This window comes from Culicoides brevitarsis, chromosome 1 (assembly GCF_036172545.1).
Source record: "Culicoides brevitarsis isolate CSIRO-B50_1 chromosome 1, AGI_CSIRO_Cbre_v1, whole genome shotgun sequence".
Taxonomy (NCBI): Eukaryota; Metazoa; Arthropoda; class Insecta; order Diptera; family Ceratopogonidae; genus Culicoides; species Culicoides brevitarsis.
Window position 1 is genome coordinate 31,342,903 of NC_087085.1, and position 22,277 is coordinate 31,365,179.

The 22,277-nt window shown below is 27.1% G+C and overlaps 1 protein-coding gene across 2 annotated transcripts; it reads right to left on the minus strand.

Moving 5' to 3' along the window:
* Nucleotides 1–240: 240 nt before the first annotated feature.
* Nucleotides 241–16,369, minus strand: LOC134833359 (laminin subunit beta-1). Of its 2 annotated transcripts, none has more exons than XM_063847666.1 (22): nucleotides 16,280–16,369; nucleotides 13,345–13,489; nucleotides 12,679–12,800; nucleotides 12,562–12,615; nucleotides 8,731–8,968; nucleotides 7,803–8,482; nucleotides 7,114–7,302; nucleotides 6,554–7,050; nucleotides 6,007–6,033; nucleotides 5,334–5,946; nucleotides 5,128–5,271; nucleotides 4,973–5,065; nucleotides 4,777–4,915; nucleotides 3,860–4,248; nucleotides 3,600–3,799; nucleotides 3,441–3,537; nucleotides 3,191–3,382; nucleotides 1,553–2,690; nucleotides 1,358–1,499; nucleotides 1,112–1,300; nucleotides 903–1,047; nucleotides 241–842 (listed from the first exon to the last, which is right to left on the minus strand). In XM_063847666.1, the coding sequence occupies exons 3-22, from the start codon at nucleotides 12,749–12,751 to the stop codon at nucleotides 703–705; spliced, it is 5,379 nt and encodes a 1,792-aa protein (XP_063703736.1). In that variant the 5' UTR covers nucleotides 12,752–12,800; nucleotides 13,345–13,489; nucleotides 16,280–16,369; the 3' UTR covers nucleotides 241–702. The 2 variants fall into 2 exon arrangements, with proteins under 2 accessions (XP_063703736.1, XP_063703743.1); XM_063847673.1 differs by lacking the exon at nucleotides 16,280–16,369 and adding an exon at nucleotides 14,184–14,215.
* Between the last annotated feature and the right edge of the window lie 5,908 nt (nucleotides 16,370–22,277).

Sequence of the window (22,277 nt, forward strand, 5' to 3'; positions counted from 1 at the left end):
GACCAAAAATGGCTTAAATTTTGATAACAAAAAACCTTTGAAAAAAAACCTTTTAGGACCAAAAAATCGAAAAAAAATTGAAATAAAAAAATTAAGAGAAAAAAATTTAATTAAACAGACTACGAACAAAAAAAAATTAAAAAAAATTAAAGGCAGTGTAAGAATCTTTTTATTAATTTTAAATCGTTTATATAAAAAATCAAAATTGCTGTAGATAAATGCTATTACATGGCTTTTTTTCAAAAAACTATTTCGACTAATACTAAATGCTTCACTGTAAAGACTTATGATAACAAAAAATATTATTGAATTACAAAAACACATTTATATTTGAGCTTTTCCATTCGAAACACCCATAAAACTATTTTTTTTTTATGAGAAAAGGCACTTGGACTTGTTGGCACGAACTTAACATTAAATATAAACTTACGGACTAATTTTTCTATTTTTTGACAAATTTTTTTATTAATTAATTTTAAATCTTATAAGTTAAACGTTACTTTCGAAATATTTTCTGGGATAAAGTTTTTTTTTTTTAAGAAAGTCATCTTTTTGTTAATCTTCAATTTCTATTTGGTATAAAGTAGGTGTGGATTTCTGTTTAATTTTTTTTTTGTTCTGTATTTGTACTTATCATCTAATAGTAATCTTCTTAATTTTTTAATATATTGTAATTTTTTGTTAGAGCGGAACTCGATTTTTTTATGATGTACACTGCCTGTAGTAAGATGCTCGTTCCGTGATTGTGTTGAGATGGTAGGCAACATCGACATTCAAGCGATTAAGTGTGCCCTCGAGGTCATTCAATTCTTTTTCGTTTGTTTTGTACAAGTCGTTCATGCCTAAAAATTTAATAAAAAATTAAAAATTTACGAAAATTTTTTAAAAATTTAAATTTTTACTTTGTAGCTCCTTTAATTTGTTGGCGGTATCGACGGTGATTTTGGATGCTCGAGACAAAAGTAGCTGGGCACGTTCGCGAGCACCTTCGGATTTTCTTGCACGTTCCGTTAACGAAGCATTTGCCGACAAGTATTCGTTTTTCAACTAAAAAAAATTTTTTTTATATAAATTTTTGATTTTTTTTATGAATTTTGAGGAAAATTCTTACTTGAGTGACTAATTCATGAGCATTTCCTGCCAAATCTTTGACATTGTCAGCACGACTCTTGATGTCCTTGGCATCCAAATCGTTCTTTAACGAATTTTTGACGAGATTTTGTAGGCGTTCGTTCAATTTTTGTACTTGATCGTCCGTGGAACTTGCTCGGGTTTGAGCGTCTCCTGTTTCGTTGTCGATCTAAAATTAAATTTCATTAAAAAATCGATTTTTTAAATTAAAAATTAAGATTTTTACTTGTTCCAAATCAATCTTTGCCAAGTCAATGTCTTCATTCGCTTGTTTAATTGCAACACGGGCCTTTGTTTGAGCTTCTTCGGCATCATTTAGGTCTTTGACGACTTCTTCAGCGCGTTTCAAGGCAGCTTCAGCACGTTTCCTGAAGAAAAATTCAATGAAAATTTCGAAAATCAGTTAAAAATTGTTACATACTTTGTAAATTCCGCATCTGCTTTCAATTCTTCAACGCGTTCCATGTCATTGCGTGTCGCTGCGATGATGGAATCAACATTTTCCAAGTGAGCAACCGTCTCGTCGATCTTCTTCGCCAAATATTTGATCTCATCGGGGTCCAAAGTGAGCTCTTGGTTGATGGTTTGGTCAGCTAAATGCTTAATTTCATCCGGAGATGCCGTGTTGTTGTCAATTAAGTCCGTTAAAGTCGTTATCAAGTCTCGTGCTTCGCTAATCAGCTTCTCGGTTTCGTTGTAATAACCTTCCGTTGCCTTAAAAGCGTTGTTTGCCTTACGATAACCATCGACAGCGCTTGATTTTGCTTGCGAAATCGAACGAATGAGATCATCAGCTGCTTCTTCCTTCAATTTTACGATCTTTTCCGTGTCTTTTGCGAACTTGTAGGCTTGTTCGGCCTTCGTTAAGGCACCCTTTTCGCATGAAATACCTCCGCAATGATTGCAACCAGCTCCGCCGCAGACACTGTCGCATGGATCGCCACGTTTATCGCACATTTTCTCATTCAAATCGGGGATTTTCTCACTTAGACCTTCGAGTTCGGCTTGATATTGCGTGATAAGTTCGTCATTGTTGCGATTGAAAGTGTCATAATCGACGGAATTGCGGTTGATTAGTTGTTCAATGCGTTTGCAGTGCTTTTCAGCTTTGTTATTAAGCTCGCGGATGTCACGATTGGTATCTTCGAGCAAGTTCACGCGATGTAAGGCATCACGCGTGAGATTTAGAGCACCCTCGACATTAGCTTCTTGTAATTTTGTCGCATTTTCTTTCAATTCATGGGCAAAAGATTTGATTTCTTCGCTCTTTGCTTGCATGCGATCCAATTCAGCACTGCTTAAACCAATAGCATAGGAAATTTTCTTGATGTCATCTTCAACGCCTTCCAATCCGCCACGAGAATCGTTCAAGTGTAGCATAACGACGCTGATTTCATGTTGAATTTCGGCAATGGTTTGATCGTCAATTGTGGTATTTTCCAAAAGTTCTTGAACTTGTTGGATTTTCAAGGCCATACTTTCGAATTCTTTCGTGTAAGCGCCTGTTGCTCCCAAAGTCTTAATTTGCTTGGCTTCATCCAATACGGTGTCAGTTTGAGCTGAAAATTAATAAAAAAAAAAGCAATTTTTATTAATTTTTTGACATTTTTAGATTATTTTGAAATTTGCTGAATAAATTTTTCATTTTTTTTAATTTGCTGAATTAACAAATTTCAATTTTTGCTGAATTCACAATTTTGATTAAATTCCAAAATTATAAATTTATTGAAAAAAAAATTGCTGTACTTATAAAGTTAACCAGATTTAAAAAATTTGCTGAATAATAAATTTACAAATCTGCTGAATAAACAAATTTGTAAATTTGCTGAATTAATTAATATCTTGCTGAATTCAAAATTTATATCTTTGTTAAAATCCCAAATTTATTTATTTATTGAATAAAAAAACTTTCAAAATTAGCTGAATAATTAATTATCAACTTTGCTGAATAAATAAATTTGTAAATTTGCTGAATTGTAAAATTTTTTAATCTGCTGAATTGAAAATTTTTCACTAAAAATCATTTTAAAGACTTTTTTAAGTAATTTTTTACACCTACCTCTCAATTTCATGAGAATCAAGTCCCAATTATCGAAGCATTCTCCGCAAGGACGACAATGAGGAGCATCTCCAATATATCCGCGAGCACATTGGTTACATTTGTATCCTCCGATGCCTTGATGACACACACATTGTCCCGTTGTGCGATCACATTGGGATGTTGCCGATCCATAAACGTCACAATCGCAAGCTAAACAAGAAATTTTATTAACATTTTTTATGAAAAACTTGAAATTTTTGATACTTACGAGAACATTTCTCATTCGGATCTCCCCAGAAGTTCGTTTCGCATTCGTTACATTGACGCCCGCCAAATCCTTGTTTGCACTCACATTGTCCAGTGTACTAAAAAAAAAAGATTTTTCTTAAAAAACTTATAAAAAAAATGAATTTTTAATGAAAATTACTTCATTGCATTGATCTTCCATTGAACCGATTGGATCACAAGCGCAAGGTTCGCATCCCTCTCCGCTAGCAATCTTCCAATGATTTGCCGCGCATTTATCGCAACTCTTTCCTTCGACATTTTTCAAACATGGGCACTGACCAGTAAAGCGATCGCAATGCTGAATCGTTGAATTTGTTCCGAGAACGTTGCAGTCACATCCTGAAAAAGGCAAAATTTTACAAAAAAATTCTATCCAAAAAAAAATTTTTTTTTTCTTACTTCTACAATCTTGTCTTGTAGCGTCTCCATAATATCCATCTTTGCAGTACTCGCAGCTGTCTCCTCCCGTGTTGAACAAACATTGCAAGCATTTTCCAGTTCGAGCATCACAATTTCCAAGTCGATTATAGTCAACATTTCCGTTACAATCGCATTCCTTGCAAATGCCGCCCGGTTTATCGGGATTTCCGTAATAATTGTCGGCACACATGTCACAACGAGCTCCCGCAAATCCAGGTTCACAATGGCAAATGACGTCTTGAGTGCTTGGGACGAGAGCGCAACTGCTGGCATACGAATGACCCGAAGCAATTGTGTCGGGACAACGACAAGGACGACATCCGATGTCACTTCCGAGGTATGGATCGCCGTAATAACCATCAATACATCTAAAAAAAATTATTTTGGATTAAAATTTTGAAAAAAAAAAAAAATCAACTAATTAAAATATTAAATGTAATTTAGAAAAAAAAAAAAAATAAATTAATAAAAAAAATAATTTTAAAAAAATCTAAATATTAAAAAAAAATTAAAATATTTAGCAAAAATAATCAGAATTAAATTAATTAATTAAAATTTATTAAATTAAATTTTTAATTTTAAATTAAAAATAAAATGTTAAATTAAATTTTTTTTAAATTTTAATATTTTAATTTAAAAATATTTTTTAAAAAATAAAATATTTAAAAAAAATAAAAATAAATAAATTAGAAAATTTTAAATTTTAAAATAATTTTTAATTTAATTAAAAATTTAAAAAATTAATTTAAATTAAAATTAAAAAATTTTTAAATTAAATTTAATATAAAATTTTAAAATACAATAAAAAAAAACCAAATTTTAAAAAAAATTTTTTTTAATTAAAATAAAAATAAATAATTTTAAATTGAAAAAATATTGTTGAAAAAATATCTCACCTATCGCAATTGTATCCCGTTGTATAATCTTGACATGAAAGACATTCTCCAGTTTTAGAATCGCACGTTCCCGAATGTCCGTTACATTGACAAGGCTCGCAATTAGGGAAATTCCAGTATCCAGGTTGACATTGGTTACCTTAAAAAATTAAAATTTATCAAATTTCTGCCTAATTTCATGTTTAATTCAACTCACATTCACGCCCATAGGTATTCGGATGACAATCACATTGACCAGTTACCAAATCGCATTCTGCTGTTTTTGATCCAATGCTGTTACAATCGCATGCTAAAAGTGAAAAAATTAAATTTTATTATTTTTTATCGATTTTAAGAGATTTATGGACTTACGTTTGCATCCTTCAGGACTGAATCCGTACGTTGAAGGTGCACAACGATCACATTGACGTCCCACAATGTTTGGTTTGCAAGTACATTCGCCTCCGTGTTCGCTACATTTCTTACTGACAGATCCAGTTGGGTTACAATTACATTCTAAAATTGAATTTTTGAGTCAAAATTAAATTTTTTGATGAATTTTTAAGTTTTTTTCTTACCTGTAGCTCCGTTATTGACGATAACTTCAATATCATGAATCAAATTCTGACAATGACGATCGACTTTTTTGTCGTAATTAACTTCATAGTACGTCGCATTGCAGTTGTATCGCTTAATTTCATCGATAATGTGTTCAGTTTCGGGTCGTTGACTGAACAACGTCGTAACTTCAATGCGCGGAATCAACGCAATCGAATCAATTAAGATTTGCGCCGATGGATTTGACTCGGGACGCCGTTGACTGCGGAAAGTAATGACAAATTTGTATTTTTTATCTTTTTCCAAGCAGACATCGTAGAGAACAACAGCACTGCGATCGTAGTCTGAGAGAGATGTCGGTACTTCGGTCTCTTCATCGGGATTTTTGTTGCGACAGGGATCCGAAGACGAAGGATCGTAAATGTCGGGACGAATAATTGTCACGAGAACATCTTCCCATCCGCCCTTTTGTTGCGGCACGTAACGAATAACGACGTCATATTGGCTTGTTTTGGGCACATCATCAACGGTGAAAGTAAGTTCGCTGCCTTCGTTGACACGAATATAGCCGGGTCCGGTCCATTCTGTTACGCGATCGTATGAGCGATCACCAACGACGATAGAGCAGTTGTGCTAAAAATTTAAAAAAATATTTAAAAATTTATTTTGGGAGAGATTTTGAAAGAAACTTACTCCTGGATATTGTTCGTTGGTGCAAATCTACAAGAAAAAAATGAAAAAAATTGGTCAAAATTAAATTTTTTAATGAAAAACATAAAAATTAAAATTTCAATAAAAAAATATAAAAAAATCAAATTTTTATAAAAAAAAATTAAATAGATTTTTTATGAGAAAAAATTCAATTTTCATAAAAAAAATTAAAAATTAAATTTTCGTGAAAAACTATTAAAAAAATTTATTTTAGGCCGCTCCAAATGAAAATCAAAAATTAAAGTCATGAAAAAAATATCAAAAATTAAATTAAAAATTATTTTTAATGAAAATTTAAAAAATTACATTTAAATGATGAAAAAAATATTTAAAATTGAATTTTTATGAAAAAAAATAAAATTTTCAAAAAAAAAAAAATAAATTTTTGAATTATGAAAAAAATAAAAATAAAAAAAATATTTTTTTTAAAAAATAAAATTTCATGAAAAAAATATTTAAAAAATTTTATAAAAAATTAAACTTTCATGAAAAAAAACTTAAAATTTTCACTTAAAAAAATATTTCATACCGTAAACTGATCTTCCGCTTCAACGACAGTATGCAACGTCGGAATGAAATAATGCTGCTTTGGTGTGCTACAATTTCTTCCTGTCATGTGTGGACGACACTTGCATTGACCCGTGATGACATCGCAATCGTTATCAAGTGAACCACCGATGGCGCAATCGCATGGCGTGCATCCGTCTTCGCTCGATGACAATCCGTACGTTTCGGGAGTACATTGGTTGCAATCGCGTCCCGTAACGTAACGCTTGCAAGTACATTCGCCCGTATAAACGTTGCAACCCGAATTATTGATCGTTCCCAAAATGTTGCAAGTACATTCTTGACATCCTTCGGGATTTTCGGCGGTAAAGTTCCAATATCCCTCTTTGCAGTGATCGCATTGACGTCCCTTGACATTGGCTTTGCAGTGACAAGCTCCGGCAACGATGCCATTTTCGAGATCTTCAACGGAATCGCAGATGCCGTCGTTCAATGAGCCACGTTCGTCACAGTTGCAAGCTAAAAAATGAGAATTTTTTATTTTTTTTCATGGAAAATTATTGAAAATAAAAAGAGACTTACGTTTGCAAACATAAGGACTGCGAATATCTTCGAGAGGATCACGGTAGAAGAAGGGAAGACATTGTTCGCAATGTTGTCCTTGTGTGTTGTGTTCACAACCATCGCAAACACCGCCACTAACACGTCCAGAGTTTTCGTAAACTTGTTGGTCAAAGTGACATTTTGAGGCGTGATCGTTACAATTACATCCTGAAAACGAAAAATAATTTTTTGAATGTGAAATTTAAAAAAAAATAAATTCTAAACAATTTTTTTTTAAATTTTTTGTCAAAATAAAATAATTTTTTTGAGTAGTTGGTTAATTATTAAAAATTAAATTTGAAATATTTTTATTATTGATTTTTTATAAATATTTTTATTTATTTCTTTTTTGTAATTTTAATTTCGCTTTTATTAATTTTAATTTAATTCAAAAAATTATTTAAAATAAATTTTAATTTAAAAAATAAAAAAAAAAATTAATTATAAACTTTTGATTAAAATATTATTGAATAAAATTAAATTAAATTAGATAAAAATTAAATAAAAAAAAAAATTACAAAAAGTCTAAAAAAAAATTAATTTTAATTTTAATTTAATTTAATTTTTAATTAAATTTTAATTTTTTAAATTATTTTATTTTAATTTTTTTAAACTAAATTTTGATGAAAAAAAAAATTAAAAGTTTAAAATTAATTTAAAAAACTTACTTTTACAGGCATTTGTTTGTTTTCCCAACGCTGGATTCCACGGCAAATCATTGTAAAAGTCCTCGCATTGTTCGCAGTTCAAACCTTTCGTATTATGCGTACATTCACACTTGCCATGTACCATATCGTAGCGATTTTCAACGCCATCCAGAGGCAAGCAACGCGAAGCATGTCCATAACACGAGCAAGATCCACGAACAATCATATTCGTAATACCGTAATAATATTTCTCCTGAATCTCGTCACGATCATCCAACAAAGTGTCGCCCAACGAATGCAATTTTGTGAAATTAATACGCAAATTTGTCATTTTCAAGACATTTTGCACGTGATCCGCATACGGGTTGGCAATGTTCATGTTTGGCGGCAAAACACGGAAAATCACTTCACCGTTCTTCGATGGCTCGACACTCGAATAACGCGAATCGCAAATAACGTCAGTGATGTTTCGCGAGACTGTTGGCACTCCGGGGAAGGATTCCGCGCAATTATATGCGAAATAACGGTAGACATGCCATGTCCTGCCAAAATCATAAGAACGCTCGACTAACATAGCAGCAGGTCGGAAAGTTGCAAAAATGAGGATTAAATGCGTGAAATGGAATTCAGCTTCTAAATCCAGTTGCAAGGAGACTTTTTCGACGCCATTTTCGGATTGCCACCAAGAGTGTTCGAGAGTTCTAAAAAAAATAATTTTTATTTAAATTTCTCAAAAAATATTTTTATTAATTTTTTTATTTTAATTTTTTTTACCTTATTTTTTTTAAATTTTTATTTAATTTTTTTTATATTTTTTTAACGGTTTTTTATTCAATTTTCTTTTAAAAAAATATTTTTTAGTTATTTTTAAATTTTAATTATTTTTTTTTTAATTTTTTAATTTATTTTTTTTTTTATTTTTTTTAAGCAATAATCGAAGAAAACTTACCCCGGTTGATTTTTATAGATAATTTGACCAACTCTGTGATTCTTCAGCGGATCATGTTCCGTCTCCTTTCGCGTGTCACAAAGGAAACATTTCTTCTCCTCCAAATGGGAAACGATGCAGAACCGTTCAGGCTTCTTCACGCCACACGTTGACGAGGCATACAATCGATTTTCACGACCAATGAGGAGATTGCCAGTTGCGGGGTAACATGAACTATGCTCACATGGATGCGGTCGTACTATTTGGTAAGAAAGAAAAAAAATGTTAATTTTGAAAAGTACAAAAAATTTTGTGGTTAAATTTGTTACGATTAATGACTGTGATTAATATTTCTATGGAATGAATATGAGTTAGTTAGTCAGCAATTAGTGAAACAATTGTTAAAGTGAATGAATTGAAATGAATTTGTTCTGTGAAAAGAAGTGAAATGAGTAATCTTGATATTTTTTATCTTGCTGTGTGGAAGACTCAAAACATTTTAATAAACATACAAAAAAAAATCATGTGCGTTAATTGAATAAATTGAAGTGTTTTACGCAGAACAATCAATGAGCATACAAAAACATGAATTCATCATTCATATCTTTATTCTTTAAAAATGGGGCGAAACAATAATCAAAAATATTTTCCGATTATTGCCTTTTTTAAAATAAAATTTACTGAAGAGATGTTCCAAATCAAATTATTGAATATAAAAAAAATTATAAAATTTTGAAATTTTTGGAATATTTTTAAATATCTTTTAAACTTTTTTAAAATTTTTTAAAAAATAAAAATATTGATGCCTCTTAAGCTTTAAAAATTGATGTTTAAAATTTTTTAAATTCGTAAGAGTTTTTAAAAAATTAAAATGATCGATATTAATTTTTAATATTTTTAAAGCCAATGAAATCGAAGATAATTTTAGTTTTTGTATCAACCTAAACTTCAATTACTTTCTGACAATTTTTTTATTTTTTTGAATGAACATTTGAATAAAATTTTTTGTAAAGCTAAATATTTCAATTGAAATTGAGTCAGATTGCAAGTTTTGTTTATTTTATCAAAAAAGTGATGCTCTTTTGTATAAAAAATGATGTGCTTGGGTTCTATGAGGCTCAAAAATTATTCTTGCTCTCTGAATTTTGACGTCTTTTAATTTAATTTTTTGATTGGTTTATTTTTTGCAGATGATGTTAACCAATCATTTTTTTTAAATTTTTTGTCATTTAGTGCGACAAAAAATTGGATTTCACATACATTTTCAAGTTCTCTAAAAATTCTCTTGTGTCAGTGGATGGAGATACTACTCGTTTCATTTTGTTGCATTCACTTAATCCTTTGTAAAAAAAGGAGCTCTGCGCTCATCTCGTCACATCATTGCATTTCATCGAAAAAAATGGCATGAGATTTTTTGATGGTTTTGTATTATTTAGGCCTAAACTAGTCCTAAAAACCTAAATTCAAAATTTTGAAAATCTTTGGTTCGTTTTAGAATTTTAAATTTAGGTTTTTTTGGACTAGTTTAGGCCTAACTAATACAAAACCATCAAAAAATCTCATGCCATTATTTTTTTTCGATGAAATGCTGATATCGGGTGATGTGTCGTCAGATAGTTTGGCAATTTGAAATCGCTTCTTCTTCAAAGATCGTAAGGTTGTGATTCGCCCACGATTGTTAATTTTTCTGTCAAGTATTCCGGGAGTAGATCATTCTTGGCTTTGTCGATAAGTTTCAGAGCGTTAAAGTAAACTCTTTGCTTCACGTCAAGTTTTAATCTTCAATTTTTGATTTCTTGAAATTTTTTCTTGTTTTCAACCTCTTATTTTTCGGTTGTTTTTGTTGATCCAAAAGTTTGTCCAATTGTAAATTTTAATATCACAGGAACAATTTTTCTCTATTTTAATAAAAGTTTATCCTTCAAACAATTTTCGTTCTACGTGCCTTTCCAAGTTACGAAAACCAGGTCAACTTCTGACATCTTGACTCAAAAAAGAGGAAGTAAATCACATGTGTCTCGACTAAACGTGGTTCAGCTCTATGTATACTATTTTTTACAACTCCACAAAAAACTGTCATCTTCATTCTAAAAAAATTTACATTCATTCATGAAATTCGAAAAAAAAATCAAGAAATTATGTGATAACTCTTATCATCAAAGTAACCGGAATAAATGTACAAAGTGTGTATATAAGGGAGACATACAGTCGATTATGTAAATAAAAATAACAAATAAACAAAAAAAAAGACATTCGTGTGTGATTTGAAGCCAGGTCTTATTTCTGGCGATTTGTGCTCACTAAAAGGGTAATGAACCTTTTTCAAAGCAAGTTTTGTGGGACACAATGTTCTATGGTACACAAGTGTGTTGGAAAGGGGGCTAATTCGGGAGACAATCAAAATATTTAAGAGGCAACCTCGTTTGATATGATTCACATGATACAACGGAATTCGTGTGCTTCTCGTGTATTGCAAGGGATGCCGATGATTGTCGTGCAAGTGATAAATGATCGGAGGCATTTCACCATAATCTTCGTCGTCATCAAAGTCATCCATGTGTGGCATCTGATCGCCACGCAATTCGGGCGACGGTGTCGTTGTCAAGTTATAACGGGTGAGATAATGAGGCGATAATGTTGGAATTGTTGTACGTCCAAAGGGGCGATATCTTCGCGAATTTTGCGAAAATGTGCTCGGATGGAAAAGTGCTAATGATTTTGAAATGAAGGTGATTTTTTTTTGTTTTGTTTGATTAAAATTTTATGATACGCGATTAGATTAACATGCCAATATTTAGTTTAATGCGAAATTCTCACGTATTTTTGATTTTAGCAAATTAATTTCAAAACGATTTTAGAAGTTTTTAAATTTCTAAAATAAATTTTGAAAATAATTCGCTAAAATTGATTTCGTTCATTGAATAATTTTAAAATATCATTTTTAATTAAAATTTTTTATTTATATTTTTTATATAAGGCGAAAAAATTTAATATATCCATTTTTTGTCTCCCCTCCCTCGATTTTTGTCGAAAAAATTCAGGGGGAAAAATAAAAATTAAATATAAAATACAAATATTTTTGACAGTTTTTTTAATGTTTATATTGAAAAATCATGAAAAATTACTGTTTATCATAAAATCATACAAAAAACTAAAGAAATTTGCTTAATTAACACATTTTCTATTGAAATGTTGAAAAAAAAATTTTTGAAAGTCACGTGACCAAAAATTTTTTTTTTTAAAGTTTTTACTTTAATTTTTTTAAATGTTCAAATAAAAAAATTATAAATTAATTAAATAAATATTAAAAAACGTTTAACGTATAAAAACGTTAAAAAATTAAATTAAAAATTAATTTTTTGATAATTTTTTTTTTAATTTTTTCAATTTTTTTCAAATTAAAAAAAAATAAAATAAAATAAAAAAAATTTTAAAATTTATTTAAAAAAAAAAATAAATTAAATTAATTAATTTACATTAAGTTAATTTTTAAAATTTTTATCAATTATTTATTTTTGTATTTATAATTTAATTTTAATTTAATTAAAATAATTATTTCGATTTATTTAAAAATTAATTTAATATAAGAAATTATTTAAAGTATTTAAAAAAAATATTTTATTTTATTTTTTTATTTCATAAAAATATTTAATTAATTAAATAATAATAAATAAATAAATATTTAATTAAATTAAATTAAATGTAAAAATAAATAATTAATTATTTTTAGCTAATTTAATTTAATTTTAATTAAAAATGTTCAAATTATGAGATTTTATGCGAAATCCTGTAGTGTAAAAATTATTCAATGAAATTTCCCGAAAAAAATTAAATTAAACTTAAAATACTTACTTCTGTGAGCTATCCTTCGATTACTTGTCGAACGGGGATCTTGTGCATTTGAAACTACAAAGTAGACGGAAATTATTGCAAAAGTTCTCATTTTTTTTTATGCAAATGCATGTTTACCTTGTGCTAATATAATAAAAGAAACTAAAGCTACTAAGATAGGTTTGAATATTGAATTCCATCGTATTGCCATCTGTCCAAAAAAGTTTTGTTCGTGATAAGACGTTAATATAACGTCCTTTCTGCAATTATAAAATATTTGTATGAAATTTAATAGCTTCCAGCAAAAATTGCAAAAAAAAAAAATTGTTTCAAATTCGTTCAACATAAAATTCGAAGCGAGTTATTTTAGGTCGTAAATGCTGATGTCAGCTACTTTGGTGCAGTCGTCAAATGCACACATGAGTTTTCAACACATTTCATACATTAGTTTATTATGTCTGTGACTTCTCCGTTCATTTTTTGTTATAATTTTTTCTATGACTACAGAACGTTGTTCGTTCGACGACGCTGTCCGGTTAGAAAGAACGCGAAAGACACACAAAATTACTTTGGAAATTTAAATGTTTTCTTTGAATTTTTTAATGATCTCAAAGTTGATTGTCTCTTCAAAAGTGGATCGCACTGCTAATTAATTCGGAGAAGTCGGATTAACACAAAAGCTTAAACAAATAAATTCGAGTGTTTTAATGTTTATGAAAAAATTGCATTTTTATAAACATTTTTTTTCTTACTAAGAATCAAACGTTGCGAATTCTTTCATGGCGTTGAAATACTTGAACTTACCACAATTGTTTTTTATTTGAAAAATGTTTTAAGTAATCCAATTAAGTTTATCCGCATATGTTGAATATGCTAGTAATCCAAATTTTTATTTTTTTCTATTTTTCAATTTTTAATTTTTTTAAAGATTTTTTCTCATCGTGTTTTTCTGAAATTATTCACAAAATATTTTTTTATTAATTTTTTTTATTGATTTTTTTCACTATTTATTAATTAATAATAATTTTCTTGCACAATTTTTTATGTTGAAATATTTTTAGTAGATCACAAAAACAACACAACTTCAACAATAAAACATCTTTGACCAAATACAAATTTTTTCTCGTTGCATCTATGCTCTTCGTAAATGATGTTAGACATTAGATGTTGATAAAAATAGAAGAACATAACAAACTAAAGGAAAAATAACAAGAAAGCTGTGTGTATTTATGTTTCGTACCAATGCATTTGTGTACAGAGACAAAAAAAAAAAGAAATAAAAAAGTGAATGAATAAAACAGTCAGTGTATTGCACTTTAAAGACAATATACACAAGATTTTTATGTCTATGCACACAAACATACAACTTCGAGTTGTGTTCCGTACACTAACGTTATATTGTTGCTTATGCTTCACTAAAAAGAATCACCATGTGTGTATTTATAAGAATTGACTATATAGACAAGATTTGAAATTTAAAAAAAAAAATATTTTCTTCAATATGGCAATTAAATCACACAATTTTTTCGGAAATTTCACACAAATGTCGCGCGGGACACCGTAAAGTTGCACGATGCAGCACAAAAAGTGCACTTGCAAGGAATTTATTGGTAAAAATTCAGAGAAATCTGCCAAGTAATTACTTTTTAATACCGAGGCAACGCAGATCGACGTATGCACGACTGATCAGTCGCAACTACTCTGCTCAACTAAAAGTACGAACCAAGTGAGAGAGAAGAAGTTTGTTGAATGAAATGAACAAAATCGGTACCAACACATGGAAAAGAAGGAGTTTGTATTATTCTTTTATTTTTTTTTTAAGAAATGTATTTTTTTTTATATTTTCACATGGCTGTATTGGTGTAGCCTTATCAAGAATTCGTGAATTCAATGAATGAAGATGGTTATCTTTAGAAATATAACCGATACTGTTTTTGGGAACAATTAAAGTTTTTTGCACGAATTTTGTCTTATAAGAGGATATAGGTCAACCGGTAAAAAAGTTTTTATTCTAAATAAGGAAAAATTTAATTTTTTAAATCAAACAAAAAATATTGGAACATGTTTAGTTCATGAGTCAAAAATATTTCCAAATCTTGTTGTTATGACGATACTTTTTGTGTGCTGTTAAAAATTAAAGACTCATTATCACTTTTTTAAAAGACAAAAAAATTTGGACCACACATTTTTTTGTTTGTGTGAAAAAAAAAATCATTAAGACTTGAGCGCTTTTTATATTTGCACGTAATATTTTGTTACTAATTTTTTATCTTTTTAATTTTAATTTCAGGTTTCTTTGAAGATTATGAGGTACATGATATTGATATCGAAGCAAAATTTAATAAGTTTCGATTTTTCCAAAGGATCCACAAAAGCTTTTCCAGATTGAAGATCAAGAGGAAATTTGTAATAGAAGACATCTTGATGAAATTCCGCTGTGAACATAGGTCCAAGATAGAATCTTAGAGTATATGAAGTTTCATCATTAGTTGAAAGAATATTTCATAGATTTAGGGGGAAAAATGTACTCTTTTGGAAATCACGACAATAAAACATATTATTTTAAAAACTTTCTCAAGGTTGAACACTGTTTGAGACAGTTAATGAATGGGTTAACAGTTGACCATTTTCCATTTAATTCCGCAGTGAACATACTGATTCAAAAAATAGAGTCTTAGAGTATATGCAGTTTCATCTTTAATTGAAAGAATAGTTCATTATGCTGTTATGCTGTTATGTCAAATTGCAAAACTAACGAAAAGTATTGTGCTCACTTGGGTTTGGCTTTATAACGTGACTCTGTTACACATTTGGTACGATTTTCTTGTCATAAATTTTGGAAGAAGTTTTGTCTTCCAAGCATGTTTTATTTGAAGATTAATATTGTATCAACTTTAGATTGGTGAAATAAGCCCTTTTAACTTCTATTAAGAGGTTCCGCAGAAATAACTAAAATAATTTTTAAAAAAAGTTCATATTCATTAATTTATTATTTTTCCATTATAGAATTTTCATACATTTCATAAATTGCCATTTTAAGAAAATAATAAAATTATTTATTTATTTTATTTATAAAATTGAGCTCATAAAGCCTAAAAACTTAAATTCTTGAAAAATATCTATATCTTTTGAATCAGTATCTTCAATGACAGACACTTGATCAGGTTAACGCACTTTTTCTCGCGTAAACCAAATAACGTGTTAAAAATTTGACTTTTATTATCTCTGTAATGAGAGGTTAAACACACAAAATTGTAATTTATTGTTAATCTTTAATAAAAATTACGAAGATTATGTAAAAGCAAAGGGCTCAGCAGTATTGAGATTATTTATACATATTTTTAGAAAAAAAAAATCTGTATCACAAGCATAAAACTGCTATATTTGTACGAATTTACCCACATCTCAGTGGAAAGGAAGTTGAACATTGATAACGCGCAAAGTATTTGAGATGTTGTATTATATAGAATTGTATAAAAATTATCAAGAATACTGATTTTTAGAGTGACATTTTAGCTGGATTGAGGTCTAATAATTACTTTTCGTTTAAAATATTTTTTTTTTAATTCAAGGATTTATAATTTTAAGAATCCACGAATTTTGATACGATGAATTAATTAAAATCCTTCTTCCATTAAATCCTTGTTAGAAGAAGTTTGTCAGCTTTCTTGTCTTTTTATATCCTTTTAGTTATTGATCTTCATCCTTTTTATAAAAAAATATTTTTGACTTTAATTACTTTAAAATTAGAATTATTTCCGTTTGTTCCGTGCCACGTTATGCTACCGCGAAAATACGGACTACACGAGATAAGTATTTTTCGATCTTAACTCCACGACGGTCCTCACAAGACTAATTTAAAATGAGAAATTCATTTCTGATCGTCGTTTTATGTGATCCCAAATTTTTCTCTCGTTTCGACGTCAATGGTTTTTTGTTTTGATAAGAGAGTGACTAACTTTTTAAAACTTTATAATATTTTTTCAAATAAAAAATTATTTTTTTAAGAATTTTAAAAAATATATATTTTTAAAAAAATTATTTAATTAGAAAAAAAATTGATATAATTTATTTAAAAATTTATAATCTTTAAATAAAACTATAAAATTAAAAAAAATTATTAAAAAATTAAATAAAATTAAATTAAATAAATAATATTATAAAAAAATTTAATTAAAATAAAAGCAAATAATTTTTTAAATTTTAATTTAATAAAAAAAAATTAATTAAAAAAATTAAAATTATTTTTTTAAATTTTAATTAAATTTTTAATTTAATAAAAAAATAAATTAATTAAAAAAATGAAAATTAATTTTATTGAATTTCTTAAAACTTTCATTTTTTTTTTAAATTTAATTTTGTATTAATTTAAGTTAAATTTAAATTTTTATTAAACATATTTTTTTTTATTTTTATAAATAAAAAATAAATAAAATTTTAAAAAATTGATTAAAAAAATAAATAAATTAATAAATAAAAAAAAATTAGTTAATAAAAAATTGATTGATTTTTAAAATTAAATTTAAAAAAATAATAAAAATATTTCTTCGTATTGCACTCGCCTACCAACATCACGAAACAATTACAAACACAGTGAAACCATTGAGGAATCTTGTAACGTTATTACAATGATCAGCTGTGTCTTGTGCATGCATCATATGTTGGTATGTGTTCGTGTGTTTACAAACAAATCGACTACAACAAGGCGACTCGAAACAAGAAATGATTCACCTTTCACGAAAATCAGCTCCAAAAGATGAATGAAAGTTACAAGATAAAGTCTGCCTGCAACCCAATAAATGCTCAAAACCTAGATTACACTTTTGCAGCTATCTCTGCTCTTTGTCCGATAAGATTTCACAACAATGGAGCATGCAGACTACACATGTTGAGCTACATGTTATATGTGTGTCTCTTTGTTTTGTTTAATATTTTCTCGTTGCGATGCGTGTTTCTACAGCTATGTAGCGACACAGTTGTGTGTATACAAATCGATATTTTTGCTGTAGAATTCCTTTTAGTCGAGCAAAGTCTTCTCTTCGATTCGGACGTGTTTATTTTTTATTTTGTACTTTAAAAATATACCATACATAGACTGTTCATAAAAATAAATAATAAGGAAAACGAAGAGAAGTGTTTATAATTTTTTTTTTAATTCATTTTGTAACAAAGAAAAGTAGATTAAGAATCTGTCGAAGCTCTATGTCGTGCCGCACTCTTTAACTACTAAATCACTTCTCAAAACTGTGCATGATAAATTAGTTTTTAATAGAAGAATATCTGAAAGAGGAACAAAAAAAATTTTTTTTGAAGAGAATATTTGAACGAAAAGTGAGAAAGGTGAAATATTTTAAAGCAAATCGAAAAAAAAAATGTAAGAATAATTTTTTTGTGTCTTTCTTCAAAGCAAGTCTCGTTGGTGAACAAGAAAAAAAAACGAGTGACGCAAATATTTTTTTGTGCTCAGTGACTTGGTAGACACCACAAGATCGTTAAATACTTATTATTTACAGAAAACTAGAAACAGAACACGAAAGAAGAAAAAAATTCAAGAAAAAAAAATGAACGTTCAAGTACAAGTGTACTCAAGTCGAATTATGTCACTGGGATAACAAATCATAATAATCTTATAGGTCATTGAATTTTTTTTCCTTCGTGTTATGAAATTTCCTTCCGTATTAGATTAACCCTTAAAAGGAAAAAAAAACGTTTTGTGGGAAAATTTCGCAAAAAAAAAAATATTTTTCCATAATATTGATTCCCTGCTTTCCTTCTAGCAGTACCAAAGTGATATTATAGATTTAATAATATGTATGTTGAAATACACAACGAAAGAAAAACGAGGAAAAAAATTGTTGTACTACCAAACATTCGAGTGCAAGTGTACTCGCTTCGGTCGGTGACGCAATAATTTGTGCTGCGCCGAACGACTTTTCATTCATGCCTTCCCGCCCCGAGTTCCGAAATAAATATTTACTACGTGAACGGCAAAAAAAACGCATAGTGTAAATTTAGTAAATAGTAAATATTATGGAAATAATTTGTACTTTAGACTGCAAAATGTGACAACAGCTGACATGACACCTCAATCAATAATGAATTTATTTGTTTTTTTTTTGTGTAGAATCTTATCAGTTTTTACAAATAGTTCAATGTTTTTATTAAATGGGCGAGATTATGATAGGAAGTCACACTACGACGCAGTAATTTGTTGCATTTCTCATGTTCAGATCGCCATGTTTAATGATACGCTTATTATAAAAAAAATCAGACAGCAACTGATGACTAATCAATCTCGTTTTAATCAAAATCATTGGATAACGCGGAAAAAAATGTCAGCAAAAAAACTGTGAGGTTGTTGTTGATAACTGAAAATTGCAAGCCATGAAATTAAATTATTTTTTTTTTCTATTTGTTATTTGGAAATATTTGTGGAAAATTTATGTTTCGAAATTTTTTTTAATATTTATATTTTTATTTTTTTTTAATTTTATGAAATAATCAAGACAAAAAAAAAAAATAAATAATTTTTTTTTATGAGAGCTCAAAGTCCAGATTTTTATATTCTTTAAAAATAAACGTGACATGAGAACAAAAGATTAATAAAAAAAAATTTTAATGTGAATAATAAAAAAATCTTTTTAAAAAAATAAACTTTAATTTTGATCCAAATATTATAAAAAAATAATAAATTAAATTAAATTAAAAATTAATTAAAATTAATGAAAATTATTTTTTTTTATAACAAATTAAAAAAATATTTTTAAAAATTCAAAACTTAAATAATTAATTTTTTTAGTTAATAAAAAGTATAAAAAAATATGTAATTTTAAATATATAATTTAAAAAAATTAAATTAATTAATTTTATTACTCAATTTTTTAAAAGAAATATTCTTATATTTTAACATAAAAATTTAAAAAAAAATTAATTATTTAAGTTTTGAATTTCTAAAATTATTTTTATATATTTGTTAAAAAAACTAATTTTCATTAATTTTAATTAATTTTTAATTTAATTTATTTATTTTTATTTTTTAATTAGTTAACTAAATTAATTAAATTTCAAAATAAAATTTTTCAATAGGATACGGTATGCAATGAACTTTCCTTTTCATATTTAAAAATTTTCTTAATTTTTTACGAATTTTTCCATTAATTATCCTTTTTATGTGCTCCAAAACCTTTTCTTACTATCCTGAAACAATACAAAATGCTTTGATAATATTCGTAAAGTAGAATTCGTCTGATTGCATTTCAAAATTTGTATAAATTTTGAGTTTTTATAATATTTTATTAAAATGGTTGTTTTTAAAAAAAAATAATTTTTAAAATATTTTTATGCAAACAATAATTTATATAATTTCTGAAATTATTTAAGCCAAATTCTAAAGTATGAAAAAAATAGACCTATCGTATTTTTTTTCACACTGCGAAACACTAAATTCTCACAATGAAATAGCAGCCAACCGCATCATGTTTCCAACAGTTTACGGAAGGTGAAATTGACAAAAAAAGCTTAGACAAAAAAAAAACACTAAATTGCTCATTCAGTAAATATGTAGACAAATTAGAGCAGTAACCATTTAGTGGACAGCAATTTTAATGAGGATACAGTGGGAACTTGATTAACGAAACCGTGCGTTTAATAAAAAAAAATTAATTGAAAAAAATATTTTTTTCTATTGAAAAAAAAAATCACTCAAAAATAATTACAATGCTTGTGTCATGAACTGAGAATTTTCTAATCATGTCAACAATAATAAATGGCAAAAGTACAACCACTTGTTTGATGACAATTGAGTTGACCTGCCTCAATTAATTATTATAATTATAAAGTTCGTCTATTTGGTTCATTTTCGTGAAACTATCGACCGTGGAGACATTGAAGTGTGATTGAAATTTGTCGGTAGGTGTATTGCATGCTTAGCTAAATTTCATGTACAAGATGTGTGCATTATGTAAGATTCGATTCGGAGAAAGGGGTAATAATAAAAATAATAATAATAATAGTGAAACGACGAGTATTGGCAGGAAGTGTAACGAGATAAAACATGCACAAAAACGTTTTGCCATGAACTGTAATTACAAGAGGTCTCTACAATTGATTTAAAAATTATGATATGCAAAAGAAGTCATTATTGGTTATTATTTTATATTCTAGCCAAGAATAGCAAGTACTATAAATATCGTGAAAATTGTCTAGTTGAGGAGTTAATAGGGTGTCTTTATATTTTTTTTTATCTGATTTTGAGATTATCTTGATTTTATTAATTTTTATTATTAATTTAATTAAATATAAATTTTTATTTTTAACATAAGAAATTCGTCAAAATTAATAAATAAAATAATTTAATTTGTTAAAAAAATATATTTTTTGCTAACAAATAAATATATTTTTTTTAATTTATTTTTTAGACTTGAACAATTAAACACTTATTTTTTTATTAATATTTTCAAATTTAATTACATGAAAATTATTTAAATTATATAAAACTTATTAAATTAAATTAATAATTTTAACTAAATTAAATTTTAGAATATTTCAAAATTAAAAATTTTATTTTCAAACTATCCGTATTTCATTAAAAATTTAATTTTTTTGTGGAAAATATTTTTTTTTATTTGTCATTTATTGAATTTATTTTTAAATTTTAAAATAAACATAATTGATTGATTCGACAACTTTATTTTTTTCTTACAAATATAAATTTAATTAAATATTAATTTTTATTTTTAACATGAAAAATTCATAAAAATTGATAAATTATTAAATTTCAATATGTTACAGCTAAAAAAATGTTTTACATAAATTTTCTAAAGTAATTTAAGATTTATTTTTTTTTTATTAATTTTTTAAAATTTAATTAGGTACTTAAAAATTATTTAAATTGCATAAAATTTAATAAAATAAATAAATTATTTTAATAAAATTAAAATTAAAGTAATAAAAAAATAAATTTATTGTATCCATTTTTGTCACCCCCCTCCGTCGAAAAAAAATAAAAATTAAATTAAAAATGAAAATATTTTTGAAATTTTCTGGCATTTTTTGATTAAAAAATTTTGAAAATTTATTGTTTACGATAAAATTATACAAAAATCACAAGAAATTTGCGTTAATAAGACGTTTCCTATTCATATTTAGACGAAAATTTTTTTTAAGTCACGTGACCAAAATATTTTTTTTCAAAAGCTTTTATTTTTGGAGAAATTGCTTGATTTTTCTCTACTTTTGAGTTCAAATTTGGAAATAATATAAAGTAAAACTTAATAAATAAATGTTAAGAATCAACGTTTTACGTCTAAAAACGTTAAAAATTGAAAACAAAAAATTAAAATTTTTTTTTGTCAAACTATCCGTATTTCATTTAAAATTTGATTGTTTTCTGAAAAATATTTTTTTACTTGCCATTTACTATTTTTTTTTTTTTTGTAATTTTAAAATACCTGAATTGATTGTTTGACAGCGTTATTTTTTTTTCTTACAAATATAAATTTGATAAAAATGTTAATTTTTGTCATTAATCAATTGTTTTTTTTTCTTTGTTTGAATAAATAGTTGATTTAGAGCTTAACATATTTATTAAGAAAAAATTTCACCTTTGAAGCATTCACAAAATATTTCAAGTCAAAGTTTAAAAAAAGGAAAAAAAAAATATTTGAAGCTTATTTTGTAAATTTTTCAAGCAAAGAAAAAAATATAAAAAAAACATTTTATTTTATGAAAAAAATTTC

Bases quoted from the DNA above. Each gene is read 5' to 3' on its own strand.
- LOC134833359 (XM_063847666.1), bottom strand. From the start codon at position 12,751: ATGGCAATACGATGGAATTCAATATTCAAACCTATCTTAGTAGCTTTA. The intron at 8,483-8,730 runs GTAAGTTTTCTT...TATTTTTTTTAG, and splicing joins ATCTATAAAAATCAACCGGG to AACTCTCGAACACTCTTGGT. The intron at 4,916-4,972 runs GTGAGTTGAATT...TAATTTTTTAAG, and splicing joins GAATACCTATGGGCGTGAAT to GTAACCAATGTCAACCTGGA.